Below are 20,729 nucleotides of genomic sequence, written 5' to 3'. Positions count from 1 at the left end.
TAAATACCAAGACAACAACCTTACCTGAGAAATCATTTCCGGGTCTAAGTCTATGAGATCGGCCACTGCCTCATGCTGCTGATGCTGATTCTGATGATGCTCCTGATGCTCACTGAGTCCCGGTTGGGGGAGTTGCGGATGACTATGAAGATGATGATGTTGATGATGATGTTGGTGGGGGTGGTGGGTGTTTGGATGTCCGTTCTGCAATCACAACCTCAGTGTTAGAGCGATGGCAGGTGGGATGTGGATGAGGGTGCATCTATATTAGCAGTCTTTCACACAAGCCTGATTTAGGAGGGCAGATGTTGCTCTCGCCAGGTGCTCTCATAGAAGCACACAGGGGATTTAAAGAGGTTTAAAGCTCATCCCTACCTTCAGTCTAAACTACAGCTCTGAGCTCCCTTTGTGTTTCTCTAAATCCTCCTTACTGTGGTAATAACCACCGAGAGGCACTCAGATACATCTTCATCTGTCCTCTTTTAAGAATATTTAAACTTTATAATAATAAAACAAAGCTTTACTTCTATTGTTTTGTTGCTGCCATAAACAGACGGTTATAGCAAGCGATAAACATGCCGTGAATTATAGCAGACCGGTGCAACAATTGTGCTTAAACCACACCAATCAACAACGACCCCACAAATGTTCTATTATGTTTACTTGAGCAGATGCAATTTGGACAAACAAATGTGGCTAGTAGCCAACTTGTGTAAGAAATCAGGCATGGATAGCTAAATACTACATACGTAGCAGGCATGGTAACCAAATGCTACATTGCAGAATAGGTAGCTGAATGCTATAAGGCGAGCAAGAAAAGTGTCTCTTATTTATTTCTCTGGGAGTTGGCAAGCCTAGATGCAACATGCCTAAATAGCTAGGTAGAGCACACCTGTCAACTTGGGGTTTTGAAAATAAAGAGTCTTTGTGCTAAATAACTGAACAGATTTTCAATTGCTACTACGGTATAAGTAAATCATATCTAAACGCTACATGCTAGTTTCTCCATGACCGCCATTATTATTTCTGTGGTGTGGTCCAGTATTCCCATGCATTCATTGCTTTGTCCTCATGCAGCCACTGCTTATCAATTAGCTATCTCTGAGGGGGGAAACAGTAATTACCTGCGCACGTGTTCCCGCAAGTAATTAATGCAGCCTCTATAATTAATGGCATCTTGCTGAGCCCCTGCTGAGTGACTGATCACAAACAGTAAACACACACACTCGCTGAAGTAGACTCACACCAGCACGTAAAGATAATAATCGGCCATAGTTGTCGGTAGGAGGACCACAAGGCACAAACGGGTGTTGATTCAAGACTCCCACTCGGTACAGGGTCAAGGGCTTGGTAGATTGGAACAGTCTGGCGAGGTTGTGTGTTTTATTGATCCATCGCTGTTTAAGATGGCGACACAGTAAATAACACCAGAGATTGCTTCGCACGCTGGGTCATGTTGAAGACCGGGCACTATCATTTCATCGGAAAAGTTGCAATGATGTGCTTTAAAAGACGCTGTCTGCCATCAATCCTGTCTCGACGATGAAATAAAGGCTAAATCCACTCCAGAGCTGCTCTGCAGGTAATCACTTTCCCCCAAAACGTTAAAAGCATCACAGCAGCAGCAGAGGGTGATGAGGCAGAAAGCATCCAATTGCAAAGTGCATTATTTCTACATTGTTAACCACCATGGGAGTTCTTTTTGTTTATTTTGGCTATTAACTCAGCGGGTTATTCACTCACAGTGTACAGAGAGCTGAAGCCAATCCTGGTTGAGGCTATTAGTAATTATTATTCAGTTTCGTATGGTATAGTACACAATTTCACCTGTCAGAATATGAATCTGTGGTGACTTTAGGAACTTTTGAAGTATGAAAGTTAAAGTCGGATAAATGGCAAATGCTGCACAGCTGAAAGGACAGCTAAATGCTACATTGTAGGACAGATGTCTTAGTGCTCAATAACTGAATAGATGAGTATTTGCTACATAACTGTGGTGGATAGCTAAGTGCTTCACCGCGAGGATGCGTGTGGTAGCCAATTAGTTGCTTAATCTATTGTAGAGAATTATTTTCACGGTGTGAAATTAATTATTGATGAATTGCATCTTGGCATAGACAAAATGGAGTGTACTACTTGTCTGCAACCAGCAGAGGCGCTGTTGATTCAGTGTTGAAAAGAGTAAACTCTACAGAAACACCATTTCTGACAGTGTAACCGTATTAGCTCGAGTGTATAGCGTCTTTGTCATCCGGCGTAAACACTTAGCCAAAACCATTCATGCAATTGACTTGCTATGGCGAACCCTAACAGGGAAAAGCCGAACGTGAAAATTAAAATAGCGTCTTTGCATTAAGAGGAGTAGATTGACGTGGTAACAACTTCATTTTGATTTCATTTAGACAAGATTTTAGCCGCATTTCGGTTATTACTTGATCAATCAGACCTCAACAAAAGGTATTTACTGTACATGCCTGTGATCCATTTATTTGTCTATGATTGCTACTCTGACTCACTGGGGGGGGGGGAGAAAACACTGAAACCCAGCTCAACGGCAGCAAAAAATTGGATTTGCTCAGTTGCAGACACCTGCCAACATGACAGCCATCCAAATCACAGCATGTGCCGCAGGACGGGTGAGGCCAGACACACAAAAATATGTACTGGGGTGCCTGTAAGCTTCTTACCAAAGCTCAGGGTAAGATGGCCAAAGGAGAAAATGCAAGACTAATTCCGAACCGACCAAAAATTCACAGAGCCTGTGTTGTTAAGATGGCCCCGTCCAGTTTAGCCATTTAAAGGCACACACACAGAGAGAGTGAATAGACTGAAAATGCTGCGCTCCAGGTATCAACAAGGGATGGAGCGTTGAAACCCTTTATGGACACAAACTCTTACAAGCACGCACACACACATATATGTGTTCGCGGGAGAGCAGGGCGCTTATTACGACTTGGGAGATTTTAGCAGATTAAATCCACCAGCAATATAAGCCGCATCTTTATGGGCAGATAAAGAGCAGTGGAGTTACAGCCGTTGCAGTCTGACAGTAGCCAAGGTCATCTTTCATTATAACTGCCGGCAGCGGGAAGCCAATAACTAAAAGAAACCAAGAACCCTCCACCAACACTCCCACACAATTACACAAATTACACTAACTGGGATTTGCAGCGTAATTTATGCGCAGGTAAAGGTTGAACATTCTAGATAGAAATTCAGAAATATGAGTCAGATGTTTTAAAAATATATGTATAAATGTACAACAACTAGCTTTGATATTATGACCACCTGCACAATCTAATGAGATCCAGTACCAAAATGTAGCCTTTACAAATATAATGTTGTTCAGTTTGTCATGGACGGTATTAATTAAACTGCAGGTTTATTATTGAGCTTGCAGTTTAAAGTGTGGTACGGCTGTAGTGTAGTAAGACAGAGTTATCATTTGGATTGATTTCTTGTTGGTTCGTGTTGGTCAGTTAGTCAGCAGGGTTATGCGAAAACTGCAGAACTGTCCATCCAGGGGCCAGGTATGGTTGTTTTGTTTTACAGAAAAACTAAACAAGCGCCCATCCATTGGATGTGCAATTATCTGTACGACAACCTATGTGTCAGTCTGTCCATTAGCCCGTCTATCTACTTATCTAGTGAGGGCTATTATTTTAATCACAGTTTGTTGTGAATTTGTTTGTTAGTTTTCAGCACTTTGCAAAAATAAATGACTGACCGTCCATCCATTCATGAGAATCTGTCCATCCATCTGATTATGCATCTTCTCGTCCATATGCCTGTCAATCTATCCGTCCATCTATCTGTCTGAGTGTTCCGTGGCCTTTCCATCCGACACTTCCCCAGTTCAATCATCCATTATTCATCTGCCCATAAATCTGTCTGTTCATCTATTGATCAAGAGTTAGCATTTTGATAGCCGTTTGTTTGTTTGTTAACAGGATCAGGCAAAAAACTGCCCAATCCCTCCTTCCGATTGTCTATTTGTTTGCTGAGGATGAGGAATAAATGTGCGGCGACAAGATTTGTTTTCACTTTTGCCAATCCAGTTGCATTAGGAAGAGCAAGTGGTGCAGTGCCCCACCAGAATCCAGCAGATGTTGCTGCACCAACAAGACTGGAGTGGAGCAGGACTGCCAAGCATAACCCTATTACGATTGTTCGTCCCTGTGGGAGGTCTGTGAGTCACAGTGTGCTATTCCAGTTGTCTTTGTAATGGCAGAATATTCAATAAGATCTCATTAGATTATGCCGTGCATAGTTGATGTATAATATGTTTAAATCCGTTCATAGAATGTTGACAGTGGCAGAATGTGTCACAATATAATCTGGTAGAAGGTCATGCGGGTTTATAGTGGATGCACCAGCTAGCAAACCACAGCCAGGCATGCTTGATTGAGCACAACAAACACGTTTACACACACACAATACACAGTTATGGCATCCGCACATGGAGCACAAGGAAGGAGGGCACCAGCCACCACAAGCAAAGGAGCAGCGCACTGCACAAAGCACTGGGTCCCAGCAAACCTCTCAGGGGAACCATAAATAAATCACACCCAGTGGGAGATACACTGACTGACGAATCAAGAAAGGAGCAAAAAAGGGCACGGGGAAGATCGTGGAATGGTTGGACGAGCTGAGAGGTTTGACTGAGGATGGGGAGGCAGACTGGCGGGAGCGGGCAAACACGGTGGGCGTCACTCACTGGGTGTCGCTTTGGGACGTCATAGACCCCTTCCTTCTGTTGACTGGTGGGAACCTACACAGCCGACCAAGAATTTAGAGCACAGCCAAGACAGACTGTTACCTCCGGATCAGCCAGAAAATGACACAAAACATCTTTACGCGTCAATTTTTTTATGCACATGTCTAATTTTGACTGTTGCTCATGTGGAATATTACTCAATTATGTTGTGCAGTTGCGACATTTTGAAGCAACACTTGGAAGCAACAAGTGGAAGGCCCAAATCATTCAGACCGACCTAGTTTGCTGCCTAAACGGGCAGCGAAACAAGTCATACTTGAAGTACAATATTTTGTAATAGTATAAATGATGTAAGAGACACAAAGTACAATTTTAACAAAAACAACGTTTGTGAGAATATCATATTTTGTTTTTGGCTGCCTAAATGTGCAGTGGAAGAAGTGAAACAGGCTGATGTTTTGGAGTGGTTCTGACCATATGTAGGAGTTTGGTAGACGACCATTTTAAACTCTGTTGCCGTGTAAAGCTGCAAGGCAGACTGGTGGAAAATGAACAAAGTGACGCTCTCAAGGCTGGAAAAGTTAGCATATCAACACTTCTGCAAAGTAATAACGTCCACATCTTCAGTTGACGAGATCTTTACTTTTTTTTTTTCTCAGAGATTGTGTTCTGCAATTGTGAATATACAGTTTTATTGGAATATAATGTCTTGGAATAACAATTTCTTAAAGTAGCTCAACTACATTCATAAACAATTTATTAAATGAACTCCAATTTTACACAGTCATCTATCAAAGAACTTTCGTTAAATACCCATCCCTAATTTGGCAGGCAATCACTTTTATGTGTGTGTGAGATAATCAGAATTAAAATCTGGAAAGTGAGACCTCATCGAGGAGGCTAATCAGTCGACTGTCTCTTTAAATGCGGACTCAGATAAGACTGCTGTGACATGTAATAAGTCAGTGTCACCCAGACGAAGACATGTAATATTTACATGTCGCAAAAAATGAAAGATTTGACAGAGTGGAACATTTAGCGCAGATAGCAAACTGATTTGTTTTAACTTGTGTGGTTTGGACACAATAGGTATGTTTCCATTGAGGCAATGTAAGTAAATAGATGGGAATAACCAGGTGAAAAATCAAGGGGATGCTAATTTTCTTAACATGAACTTGTGTATTGTTCCATTTTATGAACTAGTACAGAGAATCTAGACTCATTATTGTCTCTGGAGGATTGGAGTGGTATGACCAACCACAACTACGGTTTATGCTAAAATGATCTTCTGAGACAGTCAAACTTTTTAAGTGAAAAAGTCAGGAAAAGTGGCAAAAGATAATAAAAAAATTGGTAAGAACTTGGCATAACTTTAGTGTCTTGGTGGCGCACTTAAAAAAAAAATTAAATGGGATGTAAAAAACAATATTCCTAATTGATTTTAGACAAAGCATATTTAACTTGGACAAAATGAACCCATTAGGAACCTCACTTAGATGCAAAGGCTCACAGAAATTTTATTCTAAGCCAAGGGCTGGTTGAGGCTGGGTAATATTTAAACGTGAGCTGCAAAAGCAGCTTTAAAAAATAATTGGAGCAAATCCAACGTTTGTGGCGCTGTAAGAGGACTACCAGAGAGACATGATGTACTCATCTCCATCATGCAACTCCACATATCTGCGATGATTAGTAGAAATAAGCACAAATCCCCACAGTTTTGGTTTGGAATGTTTGCTTGAAATATTTTGGGTTATATTAGGGCAGAAGCACAGCTATACAGTAGCGTGTGGAATAATGCTGTGGCGTTCCCTGTGCGGATGTTTCCTGATGGGAGTGTGTTGCTAAATGAATGTAGCGGAGTCTGTCCCTTTTCTTTCTATGCCGTGTTTACTTCCTTCACATGTTTATTTCCAGAAGCTGCCATCTTTATTCATACATTGGCCCCTCTGTGGCTGGAGGCTGCCTCACGTTTTTTTTACAGCTCGTGCGTGTGCACGTCAGTGCTCTTTTATTTTCAATCCATTTTATTTAAAGATCAAACGAGTCTGGTGATTAATCTTTCTTTCGCTGGCTTTTCTTTCATCTCCGGCAGAGAAAAGGGGTGGAGAGAATGAGAGGGTCCCGCCTTCTGCACCGGCCAGGAATAACCTCCGCATCCGTTCATACACCCCCACCTTCCTTTGGTACGCCCCTCGGAGGTCTACCCATGTCTCTACGGAGAGCGCCCAGGGAACAGGTTGCCTCCCTGGTCTTGTTCCCGACGGAATGTTGGCTTCTTGTTTGCCTCACACAATCTTTTATTCCCATTTGAATCTTTTCCCCTTAGCTTATTAAATGTGTTAAAACTGACCCAATGTAAATACAAATGGACTGAAATATAAGACGATGAAAACCTTAAACATTTTAAGACAAAATCTACTACAAAAGCAGACTAAATGAATCTATCTATCTATCTATCTATCTATCTATCTATCTATCTATCTATCTATCTATCTATCTATCTATCTATCTATCTATCTATCTATCTATCTATCTATCTATCTATCTATCTATCTATCTATCTAGCTATCATTTGAGGCTTATATGCCAGCCATCATTTTCCTCCGCTTCCTCCACCAGGGGAAGCAATCTCAGTAGGGAAGCCCAGACTTCCCAGTCCCTGGCTCTCTCCCGGCTGGGCATGCCCGGAAACACCTCACCAGGGAGGCGTCTGGGAGGTATCCGGACTAGATGCCCGAGCCACCTCAACTGGCTTCTCTCGATGTGAAGGAGCAGTGACTCTACTCTGAGCCCCTCCCGGATGACTGAGCTCCTCACCCTATCTCTTAGGGTCAGTCCAGCCACCCGATGGAGGAAACTCATTTCAGCCACCACCTGGGGCAGGACCTCATTCTCAACCCAGAGGGAGCAATCCATCCTTTTCTGACTGAGAACCATGGGGATTTTGAGGTGCTGAGTCTCATACTAGAAGCTTCACACTCATGCAAACCGCCATCATCTACATGAGGCCATCAGGACCACATTGTCTGCAAATAGCAGAGACAAGAGGCCACCGAACTGGACTCTCTCGACGCCTTGGCTGCGCCTAAAAATTCTGTCCATGAAAATTATGAACAGAATTGGTGACAAAGGGCAGCCTTGGCGGAGGCCAACGTTCACTGGAAACAGGCTCGACTTACTGCTGGCAATGCGAACCAGGCTCCTGCTCCGGTCCTACAAGGACTGAATGGTACGTAGTAGAGCGCCACCAATCCCGTACTCCTGGAGCACCCCCACAGCACACCGCAAGAGACACGGTCGAGCGCCTTTTCCAAGTTCATAAAGCACATGTAGACCGGTTGGGCAAACTCCCAAGTACCCTTCAGGAGCTGGTCCAGTGTTCCGCGACCGGGACGAAAACCAAATTGCACTTCCTGTAGCCGTGGTTCGAATAACGGTTGTACCCTTCTCTCCAGCACCCTGGAACAGACTTTCCCAGGAAGGCTGAGGAGTGTGACCCCCCTATAGTTGGAACACACCCTCCGGTCACCCTTCTTAAAAAGCTTATACGATATATATATATATATATATATATATATAAAAAAAAACAGACTTGGTCTTATCTTTCTGTTATCAGTGACATTTTTGTAAATTTTGGGGTCCTGGACCTCACTCAATAAAGAAGATGTGGACGTTATAGACGTGTTGTTCTTGAAGATTAATAGCATGATGACTTAGTGAGCCAGAGCACAGCCTCGATTTACAACCTACAGTAACAATTGTCGGAGGAGCACCACCTTGTGTTGAAAGTAAGAATTACGATGCGGGCAAGCCCAGGCTTAGGCCATGTCCACACGTCCATGGATATTTTCATATTATAGTAGTCATTTACACACATATTTTTATATGCGTTTTGGCCTTTTGCCCAAATACAAGCACAGGTTTTGTAAAACATGCGTTTTGTAAAACGTCATTGTGTGTGGATGTAGATGTTTTCGACCCTATAGTTCGGAAGTATACGTTTTTTTTATATCAGTATATACAAGTATATTGCCGTGGTCCAATAAAAAACACCAAAATGAAATTTGCCCACGGGTCAGATATTGCACACCACTGTGTTACGGGAAGCGGGAAATCATCACTGGCCAACATCCTTGACATGAACCCTCCCACGACTTGCAAGGATGATGAGCAAGTTTGCGAGCTGGTGAGTACCTGATAAATGCTCTCTTCTGATTGGTCGCGGATGGGCTCGTGTCCGGCCTCAAACACAATGTACTACAGCATCGGAAGCACAGAGGGGACACGGGAGGAGGAGGAAGGAGGAGAAAAAAAAGAAGAAGAGGGAAAAAGTGGAAAAAGTCGAGAGAAAATCAAACAGCATTTTCCATTAGGTTCTCATTTTAAAAAAGACGTGAAAGAGGGTCAAAATGTAAGAGGCAAATATTCCCACAGCAGTTCATCATGCACCCAAAAACATGCACCCCAGAAAAATCACAATGTGGATTGTGGTCTTCCTATTAGTACCCAGCAGGGGCTGTCTCCCCACAGTGCACACACATAGGAGCAAGCCAAGAGGTGAGGGGTGGAAGCGGGAAGAAGCAAGGATGGTGAGGGAGGAGGTTACCTGGTAGACCGGGTCCTCTAGATCTTCCTCCAGAATCGTCTGCAGATGAGCGGAGCCAAGAAGAGAAGGGAAGAGGCATAAGGTTTAAGCCGGAGGAGCAGAGCGAGTAGGCGGAAAGCATAAGCAGAGCAAAAAAAAAAGCATCTTTGGCTTCCCAACATTGGGATAATAATTTTGCAATCACCAGACAGAGAGAATAAAGCACAATAGGCAGAAACCTCTCATTGTGTTCCAAGTCTTAGTGGCGTCTTAATGTCCAAGGTCTCTCAGACAAGAGTAATTATGGCAGAAAATAAAGACATGAGTCAATGGAAGTACCTGGTAGACAGCCTGCTCACACTGTTTGTCCTTCTGGGCCTTCTTCTCCATTTCCTCCCTCTGCTTTATCTCATAGATGAGCTGGAACAAGTCCCGCAGGTCCAGAATCACAGGTTCAGCCTGGCGGGGACAAGGCAGTTAATCTCAAACACACAATCACACACACTTGTAATGTAATGTAATGTAACTTCATGTTTGAAAAAAAGCTGGATGAAATACATTTGTCTAACAATTAAAATTTTTGTTTCACTCTATGACTAAAGTAAACCAAATAACACTCTCACAAAACTATCTCACTTATTCAGCCAACTAACTCATTCAATCAGCCAACTCACTTACAATCAACTGAATGACTCACTCATCGAGTGACCGACTATCTTAAAAACTAACAAAAGTAAAACAACAAAGTAAAAAAGTAACTGACTAACTCACTCCCTCAGCAACCACCTGATTAAATAACTCACCAACTGACTGAGCAACTAACTAACTCTCTCACTCACCAAATAACCCATCAACCAAACAAACAATTCAATAACTCACTCAGTCAACTGGCTAACTCACTCACCCATTCAACCAGCCAACTAACTCAGTCGGCCAACTAACTCACTCTCACTCAGTCACTCATAAACCAGCTGACAGACTAACTTAAAAACTAACAAACGGCCGTAAATTCCAGACTTTTGTCACACGCTTTGAACCCTGCGGCAAACAATGATGCAGCTAATTTATGGCTGAAAGTACAATTCCCATGATGATTAGAGTGCAGATTGAGGAAGTAGTGAATTGGAGTGGTGAAGTCGACGTTAATGTCACGTTGTGAAGACTTATGCAGCGATATTTTCATCTGACAAATCTTGAGTAAGTTTGATCAAGTGTAAATTGCTACAGCTTCTCCGATGAAAAAATGTGTCACTCACGTCTCACTCATCAGAGCCAACGAGTGACGGTGATGGGAACACTGAGTGTAGGTAGGATTGCAAGGTTTATAGTGTGTCTTTCTGTGTAAATATCCCATGTTATAATAATAATAATAATAATGATAATGCATTTTATTTATCAGCGCCTTTCTAGGAACCCAAGAACACTGTACATAGACAAAGGTTAAAAGCAAGACACACATTAAATAAAAAAAAAAAGAAATAAGACAAAATAAAAAAAAAAGTCATGATAAATTATAGAGAATATGATGTCCTGAATAAGTGGGTTTTGAGTGTGGATTGGAAGAGAGAAAGAGAGTGGACAAAATGGACACCTGCGGCTTATAGACAAGTGCGGCCTATATACAGTATGTGCAATTTAGTGGGTGCGGCTTATATTCAGGTGAGGTCAATATTTTGGAATTTACAATAAGTAAATAAGTAACTAACTGAGAAACTAACTCCCTCACCATCCAACTAACCAACCAATCAATCAAATCACGCACCAACCAACTGAGTAACGTAAAAAGTCACACTCTCACTCACTAAATAACTCACTCCCCAACCAATCAAACAATTATATAACTCACTCACTCAGCCAACTAGCTAACTCACTCACTCACTCGTCAACTAAATTACTCACTAACTCACCCAACTTACTCACTGACTTGTCCACCAACCAAATAACTCAAAGCAAATAACAACCACCCAATTAACTAAGTCAGCCTACTAACTCAATCTCACTCAGTCAGGCATCAACCAATTGGCCGACTAAATAATAATCAGAATCAATAACCAACCAACGAAAAAAAAAAACAAAACTCACTCAGCCAACTAAATACCAACAAGCCAACCGTCTCAATAACTCACTCACCAAACAACCAACTAACTTAAAAACAAAACAAAATATTTTGAAATATTTTAAGTATATTTAAGTATAAATATCTGTCACTCACTCACGTACTAAATAACTCACTCACTAACTAACGACCGGTCATCAACCAACCAAGTAGGTAATCAACTAAGTAAATATTATAGCTTACACGCTCTCCAACCAACTAACTAAACAACTCAGTTAATAACCAACCAACTTAGTTAACTAACTTATCTCACTCACCAACCGACCATCAGCCAACTAACTTAAAAACTAACCAACTAAATAAGTAACTAACCTTCTTACCTGATCAAAACAATACTCCTTGGTGTATTGTAAGTAGAAGCCCAATGCAGTAGTTGACAATGTGAGTCACACAATCGTCTTCTATTGACTATATAGTGTTGATGCGGTGGCATGTTGTCAAGAATCAGCACTTTCCTCACTGATGAGTCTTCAAGTCCATACGATATTTTATCTTTAGGTGTAGAAAGCCGAGCCTCAACTTGAGATCCTTATTAAAGGCAACAACTGAAGTTGATTCCGCGTCGTCTGCTGTGTCAGACATTGCCATTGTCACACTGAATGATTTGAACAAAGCTGTATTTCAAGTGAGCAAACAAAGACACAGCAGTCTCTCTATGAACTTCATCACTTTCCTCCAGGTTTACCTACCTCTCTGAATCTCAGACTCTCCAACAGACTTCTCCCTATGCTCAGCACTTATATCGACTGTCACCCAACAACCAGAAGCAGCCTCGGAGTACGACGAGAGTTTCAGACCTAATCAATTATTGACCGCCAGCTTTGTGTAGTGCAACCAGAGTTCACAGACGGAACGCCGCCTCGCATAAAGCGGAGCTCTATTTTAACATTGGCGTTCCGCAAGACAGTTTTCCTCCGCCTCACATCACTCTTGACAGACACGCCTGGGGTGGTGGTGGTGGAGGGGGAGCTGGTTGAACGTCTGCTCCTACTGGGCCTGACAGTGGAACATATTGTCACTCTGTCAGATTCACATCGCCTCGTCTTTGAAAGTACATATTCTAACAGTCTCTTCATGCCAGCTCACATTCCCAATGACTCCCTTTTTAAGAAAAAGAAGAAGCCCAGAATCAACCGGAGTGCTGGATGGTGGAATTTTCAGAAAGCTTTGAGTATGGTTGCTTCATCAAAACAAAAACCCAAGGAAAATTAATTTGATAAAAGACCATGCAATGTTAGTCTGTTGAGGCTAAAATTAATTTTTATAAATAATGTATTTTATTAAATGTCTCAATGGAAAAAGTTCACAAAATAATAAAAATCAGGAATGTCTGATAATATCAGCCCACCGATATTATCGGCCTGATAATGGCATTAAAATGTAATATCGGTCAACATCGGTATCATATTTTTTTTCTTATAATGAAAGCCGATATAGCCCTTTAAGCGCCAAAGTCGCAACGTTGCTGAATTTGCTACTATAGTGCATCGTGTAGTTAATACTTTACACCAGGAGATGGCGGACATCTCTGTAACTTCAATCTGAGCGGTGTTTGTGGGCGTGTTTCTGTGCAGAGTTTGGGAATTTGTGGACTTGCAGCGAGGAGTCTGATAGCCGTGGCAGTCCGCACGCGGGGCGTGCTTGAGCCTATGCTTTGCTTGGCCGTGTTCGGGGTGGCAGGGCGTGGTGGGTTGTCACGGCACCGCTGGTGGTGGAGGGTGGGGTGGCGGTAATGTGGAGGAGCGCGGAGGTGGCGGCTGTCGGATTTCTCCGATGTTTGCTTACGCGAGTTGTGCAGTGTTGTTTGTGGCCATGTTGAGAGGCTAATTGCTGATGCTGTATCCATTGGCTTTGCAGCAAATGTGAATGGATGCATGGATAGTTGGATAGATGGATAGCTACAAATTTACATTTCCAGCAGCTCTGCAAAAATGTCGTCATGAACTTAATCACTTCATCACAAAATAAAACAACCACGGCAAGACATGAGAGACAGAAAAATACAAAAATACAATAATAATAAATAAATAAATACAGAACAGATAACACCAAATTTGTAGTGCAATAATACATAATAATAATAATAATAATAATAATAATAATAATAATAATAATAATAATAATAATAATACATAATCGGTATCGGTTCATATCGAAATCGGAAATTGACAGTATCGGCATATTGGATAACGGCAAAAAAGCCAATATCGGACATCCCTAATACAAATATAAGAAAAGTATTGAAAAATAAAATAAAATAACAAAAATAATAACAGTTATTTTAAAAAATGTATGACAGCACTTCTAAACTTTTCTTCGAAACAGGTGTATGTCAACTTGATGAACAGCCCACTATTTGTGGCATGGGTAAACATACTGGTGCATGTGCAAGACTTTCACCGTATATGTCAAGGCATGTCTGGTCAACTTGAGAACTGTACTTTTAAACAGATTTCAGTCTGCAGAGAGCATTTGGTGTACAGCTTTCCTGGTACAGAGAAATTCATGATACCACGTGCCTAAATTATTCTTTTAAATATTGTATATATATATATATATATATTTATATTTTAAACGTCACACTGGAAAATCCTCACAAAAACAGGAAAACATATAAAACATTCATTTAAAATGAAAGCTAATATAATAAGAATATACAATAAATGATTAATGGAAAAATGAAATACAATATATTTTCTTAAAATACAGTTAGTCATTTGGCAATATTTTACTCATAAACAACTTGCTGAGCCGTAGAAAGTTCTAAAAGTAACCCCTAATGGTGACTTTTACTCAGGCACACGTCAGGTAAATGTCAACTAAGGTTGACGGATGGCGGCTTGACGTTGTTGCGTATGGTGACACCCAATTTTGTGATCTCTGATCTATGCCGTAATAAGGCGTGTGTGTGTGGGTGACTGCACTGGTTGAGTCAAAGAGCAGCACTGGGAGGATGGATGTGCCATTAGAGCTAGTGACACACACTCAAAGTCTCATCGACTCACTATGGGAAATCAATGCAGCTGCCGAGCGAGCCAGCTGGATCCAAACGGATCACACGGGCGCAACAAGAGGTCCAAAAGGGGGAATTGGATATCATACAGAGCGCATTTGGTGCAGCATTTAACACTCACATAACACAAAGCAACGCAAACAACGCAATGGGATGGGAGCTGCTGTGCAAAGGTCCCTGTCTAAATGTCAAGAGGTCTGCGCTATTGAAAGAAAAGGCTAATAAATTATACATGAAGCTAGGGAACGATGACAAAATGTCTTCAAAGAAAGCGTACAAATGTGCACATACAACAAGAACAACAACGCTTACAGATTGTGCGGTCTTGATGGCCACAAAGCGGTGGTGGCCTTCCTTTCCGCAGACGTAGCCAAAGGCTCTGTGGTCTGTGATGTCCTTGGCGATGTAGGAGATCTCGTGGACCGCATGGTGGTGTTGCAGGACCTGAAGGAGACCCACATTAAGGCTTTCATTTTCATTTTATACTGTTCCCCTTTTACTGTAACTCCAGAATTGATTTTGTGTCGTAAAGTGATCTACAACGCTTTTGATCCCAGTTAGCTCGAACATCTTGGCTTGAAGTCAGGCAAGATCAATAGGGTTCTTGCTGTGACTCTTAAAAGTGGGAATTTTGAGATTGAGATTGCGACAAAAAGAAACAAATTTGACTTCCCAAACACTAATCCCTGCTGGAAGTAGAAAGAAACTGTCCATGTATTAATGTAGCACTCTCAAAGGTGGATCTTGTATGCAGTGGTAAACTGTTTCCAGCACCCCTGGCCTCTTCACTGTAGTCTCAGTTGGGGGCGCCGCGCTGGCATCGCCCATGGCAGATGGCGTTGTTATTTTGTGTGCCCGTCAAGCTGTCGACTTGATACCTTTGTCTAATATTACCACTCAACACACAAACACACAATGGTGCTAAATAAGTGTCAGATACACGCTGGGAACAAACACACACATTAACACACACACACACACACACACCTGCTGTTAATCCTTAACAAGTCATTCATATTTAATAATTAGAGTTATGATTATCAGTGCTCCTGCTGATTGACCTGAAAGTGACAGGCAAGGCGGCAGAGAGGTGTTATTCAATGATCTCTAGGTGGCTGCTGAGGTGACATAAGTGTGTAATAAATGTAGTCTTCAAGGTAACAGTGAAACAGCTGGAGGACGGCGACTGTCTCTCCCCAAATTTAAATTGATTTCAAGTCTTAAAACTCAAAAAACATGACAATCATCTCAGGTTCAATTAAATGTGGCAGTGGCGGCACCCATAATTAAAATGGGCCATTCATTCACTTGATAGATGACATCTTTACTTTTTCTTGATATTATGATAGATACAGTAGACAGCAGGACATCACGGGGTTCTCGATTTTCCAATCTCTGTGTTACGTTGTTTCGTGGTTACCAACGCACTCTCATAAATTAATTAAAACTGTCTGTCAACATGAGACGTGCTCTACACTATGAAGAGAAAATGAATCCAGTATACACTCAACAAGAATATAAACGGAACATTTTGGCTTGTGCTCCCATTTTCCATGAGTTGAACTTAAAGATGTGTACACAAGAGTGTCATCTCTCTCAAAGATTGTTCACAAATATTTCTCAATCTGCATTCATGAGCACTCATAATTCATAATCCAGCCCCCTCTCAGGTGTGGCATATCAGGGTGCTGATTAGACAGCATCAATATTGCCCAGGTGTGCCTAAGGCTGGCCACAATAAAAGGCCACTGCAAAATATGCAGTTTAACTGTATCTTACTGGTGCACCTCTTGCATCTTTGTCCTTTTCTTGTGTCTTGCTATATAGACAACATACAGTACTTCTCCAACTTCAAGCAGGTGTATACCAAAAACATGCAAACTCAACTGTCCTCTCTGCATGCAGCCGTCCACACACACACACACACACACATGCACACACAGTCAGGACTCATGTCACATTCACAGTCCGAAATCAGAAAACGTTTTCATGCCACAGTAGTACAATAATACAGCATTCTTCAGCATGTTAAAGGATCTGCTCCTATTACATCAATAGTGAGCAACATAGATTTTTTCTTCTTCCTTTTTTTGTCCTTTACTGTTTCATGAAATTCTTGTATTTAGTGTTTTTATTTCCGTATTGTATGTCCTTCATGTGTTCTGTGTACAGCGTGAGTGAAGTGTTAATTTAGACATGAGTTCCAACTTACACTAAAATTGGACTTACAAACATGTCATAGGAATGGAATTCGTTCGTAACCTGAGGACCACCTGTATTACCTTTAATGTCTATTTATTAGGGGTGTCACGAGACATTCAGTTCAGGAGACAAATCGATACACGAGGCTGGGTCTACGAGAACGAGATGAGATGAAACTTTACTTTTAAGAAAAGTACAATGAAAAAAATGTAAAACATATATGACAATACTGTATATTGCAATCTACTAATTTAATATCTACTACGTTACACTCTTCTGCATTCTGTGTGTATGCTACCTCCACCCACTGAAACAAAGAGACTGTATGACTGACAAATGAGCTCACTCCATTCATGCCATTGTTCTATGGAAGAAACGTGCCACAGAGCTGAAACCAATGCACAGGAGTGACCCTCCTCCTGCATGTTTGCATAGATGAGAGATGAGGAAAACAGACACGCATGCAGATGGTAATGTATTGAAGCCGGCAAAATTATCGAGTTCATTTTCATTTATTATGTGATTACCGTTTTTTCTGATAAGATAAAAGCAGTGTGGGGCCATTGTTCGTTATGGACCACTCTTCAAACTCTTATTGTTTGCACTTGCACTTTCCTAAAAAGAAACATTGTAAACTAGGGATGTCGGCCTGCAGCTTGTTCTATATTGGTCCTTGGCTTATTCTAAAACTAAAATGTATTATTAATGAGATTAATGAGCGTGTTAACAGCGGTAACTATCCATCCATCCATCCATTTTCTATACCGCTTCTTCCTCATTAGGGTTGCGGGGGCATGCTGGAGCCTATCCCAGCTGACTTCGGGCGACAGGCGGTGTACACCCTGGACTGGTCGCCAGCCAATGGCAGGGCACATATAGACAAACAACCATTCACACTCACATTCATACCTATGGACAATTTAGAGTCGCCAATTAACCTCACCTGCATGTTTTTGGAACGTGGGAGGAAGCCGGAGTACCCGGAAAAAAAACCCCACACACACACGCAAACTCCACACAGAAATGCCCAAGGGAGAATCGAACCCAGGTCTTCCCGATCTCCAAGCTGTTACTGCGTTGGCCAACATGCTAACCACTAGACCACCATGCGACAGCGGTAACTAATTTATTTAAATAATTACATTAAAATTATCAGCGTAATTAACGCATGTGCACCATGTCAAGCCACCCCTCTGTTGTGACGGCACACAGAGGCACAATAGTGTCCCCACAGTGTCTAACGCTCTTTCCTAACCTTATTATGACCTGAATTCAATGTTCCCTCACTACATCGCGATTCGCCTTTCGCGGATTCGCTTTTTTGTGGATTTTTTATGTGCAATTTTGCTTTGAACGCGCTTTGTGTTCTGCGTCCTTGTGGTGTATAAAAGCAATCTATTGGTGCTCTGTTGTATGTGTCTGTTATTTTATTTACTATTGCTACCAGCAGAGGGTGCTGTATACTCATGTTGAAGACGTGTGCAGCTCCACCTGTCTCAGAATGTGTGCCTGTAGATCATATTAGTAAGACACAGTAGACAATAGCCTGCTAAATATAGAGCCACAACAGTCCTTATTGGCTAAGGGAGAACTCACCCATTGTGTTCTGCGCCCTGATTGGCTGTAGACCATTGTCAATCAATCTCCTTTGTGCTGTTTCCTGTTGTGGTCAATCGTCGCTAGCAAACCACCTAACTGTGTGAGTTGGTTTGCTATTTTGTGGTGATGGAAACGAGGCCTTTGAAGACATTTATGTTCTTCAAACCCTGCTCTTGCAGATGCCATCTGATGGTCATTGGACTGCACTCGGCACCAGTATCAACCTTCATTTGGGCCGAGGATCGTCCCGTGTCTTGACAGACAGTCAATCGGGCCCTCCGGCTCAGGGCCGGTGACATTTTTTTTGGGGTCTACCACTTGTTTGTTCCATAACCCTCAGGATCTGTTAAGAGGTTTAAAATGCTTGTCTTACTGCGTCCAACCTCAGCAGCAATGGCGCACTGCAAGAGGCCTTGCATTCGACTGCATTCCAAGACAGAAAGCTTTTTTGCCTTTGCCATCAAGAGATCATGACAGTGTGAATACCTGACAGAAAATGACACTGATTTTGTCTTCTAACGACTGTGGTCTTAAATTATTGATCAACTGATGACCAGCCTATTTCACTTTAATGCTTGTTTGCAATGAGGTGCTTACTAAAAATGTTTTTTTGTCTCACTCCCATTTCTTCTTTTTGCATTGTAAAGCTCTACTTAGAACCTCCTTAAGATCTAACCGTGCAAAATGTAAATTACCGCAATTTTTCAAGTGGTCTTAAAATGTTGAATAGGAGTGTGTATAGCCAGCTGTACTCAAAGGTCACACTAGATTTGTACATATTTCGGGGTCAATACTCCATCACATCACTTGCACAACGTAGCTGAGTGCTAACAGTGAGTTCTTGTGCAAGTGTGTGTTTCCTACGAGCGTGCATGTGTACGAGAAAGAAAGGACGATGGCCTCTGTGAAGATTAATGTCTCCTCTCCTTTTCCCCTCCATCTCAGACGCCACCTCCCTCCTTCTCTCCGGACGACCTTCCCCTCCTCCAGGAGCGCGGCCATCCATCCTTCCCTTTTGCCCGCGCCACGCATCCATCCGCCCATCTGGCTGAGTGATGCACAGGAAGGGAATGAGACTGTCAAGATCCGTGAACCTCAGCAGAGTCATTCGGGCCGTCTCTGTCTGTGCCTGGCGATCCATTAGTACTGATAGTCAGGACAGCATATCGCTATAGTTAATATTAATGTGCGGAGACAGAGGACAAAGTCTCCCTATGGGGAGCTTTACTTTGACATATGCTCGCCCGTCCCTCACCACATCGTCACCCCCTTGTGTCTTTATTTCACGTGCTGCTTTGCTTCCTCCAGCTGTCTCCATCTTTTGCTGAACAGAGTCCGATCCGAGTAAGGGGGGGACGAGACAAAGACTGATGACGAACATAAAAAGAGGCATGAAGAATCACGCCGCCGGGGATGAGCTTGTCCACTTGAAATATGGCCGCCATGCGGGAGGCCACTGGTCACCGTGTCCTGCCTGACGAATACGGACGCCGCACCTCTGAATTACGCCGCGATACATGCTGTTGGGGTGTAAATCTCAGGCTTTAGCGCCTGAGCTAATAAAGGCAGGTGCAGCAGGGGCAGCTAGCTCACACTGATTCACCGCGAAGCAGCTTACATTGCACAAACATGACTGTAGAGGACATTTGTGGCGCCCCCTATAGATTGTGGTTAAAACTCTAGCATACATGTAGGCCTAATACAGAATTCGTCAAAGTTTTATAATCATTACACAAATGTTCAATGACTTACGGACAATTTGCTAAGTCCCAGCAAAAACGTTGTGCTTGATGGCGGCCATGTTTTTCAACCAGTCTTGCTCAAATTTTACACACATGTGCTTGTCAGTCCCCCAAAGGTGTGTACCAGATTTGGTGGTGATTGGCCCAAACACCATAAAGTTACAGTGGATGTTTTGTGGGGCGCATTCAGTTGTGTGAGACATTTCAAGTCAATCTGACATATGGGCGTCAACCTTCGCACAGGACATCATAACAATACATGCTGGAAAATACCGTCGCCCTATATGCAGGATTGAAAACCACCCCAGTCAACCATATATTGTTCTCGAACCTGAAAAGTTGAACACAGTCCAATTTGTTTGGATTTTAAAACAAAGTTATCCCATAGAGAACAATAGAAAATGAATGAGTCTGTTCCTGTGATTGGCTGGCAACTAGTCCAGGATATACTCTGCCTCTCACCTGAAGTCAGCTGGGATAGGCTCCAGCTTACCCATGAACCTCACGAGAACAAGCGGTATAGAAAATGGATGGGTCTTCCAAAATCAGACTGTTGCCATCATAAAATTGATATTAAATGTACAAGTGATGTTTAAAGTTACAAAGTGTAAAAAGAAGTTAACCACAATGATAAAAGTACGAGCACAATGACCGGCAATATAAGGAAGAATGTCAACAAACAAAAGTGTGGGATGCTTGCGGCGAGGCAGACAACTGGGGAACCATGTTCTCTCATCTACCGAGGCCTTGTTCTC

The 20,729-nt window shown here is 42.3% G+C and overlaps 1 protein-coding gene across 10 annotated transcripts in view; it reads right to left on the bottom strand.

The window, feature by feature from the left end:
- dab1a (DAB adaptor protein 1a) overlaps positions 1–20,729 on the bottom strand; it is a 323,621-nt gene that overhangs the window by 25,366 nt on the left and 277,526 nt on the right. For 5 of the 10 annotated variants that reach the window (XM_054789423.1, XM_054789421.1, XM_054789422.1 and 2 more), the window contains 6 exons: positions 14,744–14,875; positions 9,642–9,761; positions 9,324–9,362; positions 8,912–8,974; positions 4,718–4,771; positions 25–204 (listed from right to left, as the gene is read on the bottom strand). In XM_054789423.1, the coding sequence (XP_054645398.1) occupies positions 25–204; positions 4,718–4,771; positions 8,912–8,974; positions 9,324–9,362; positions 9,642–9,761; positions 14,744–14,875 (588 nt within the window). The remainder of the gene's footprint in view (positions 1–24; positions 205–4,717; positions 4,772–8,911; positions 8,975–9,323; positions 9,363–9,641; positions 9,762–14,743; positions 14,876–20,729) is intronic. The other 5 variants (XM_054789429.1, XM_054789430.1, XM_054789425.1 and 2 more) reach the window with 5 other exon arrangements.

Source organism: Dunckerocampus dactyliophorus, chromosome 10 (assembly GCF_027744805.1).
Source record: "Dunckerocampus dactyliophorus isolate RoL2022-P2 chromosome 10, RoL_Ddac_1.1, whole genome shotgun sequence".
Lineage (NCBI taxonomy): Eukaryota > Metazoa > Chordata > Actinopteri > Syngnathiformes > Syngnathidae > Dunckerocampus > Dunckerocampus dactyliophorus.
The sequence above is the reverse complement of the archived record's forward strand: the minus strand, read 5'-3'. Positions and strand labels throughout refer to the sequence as shown.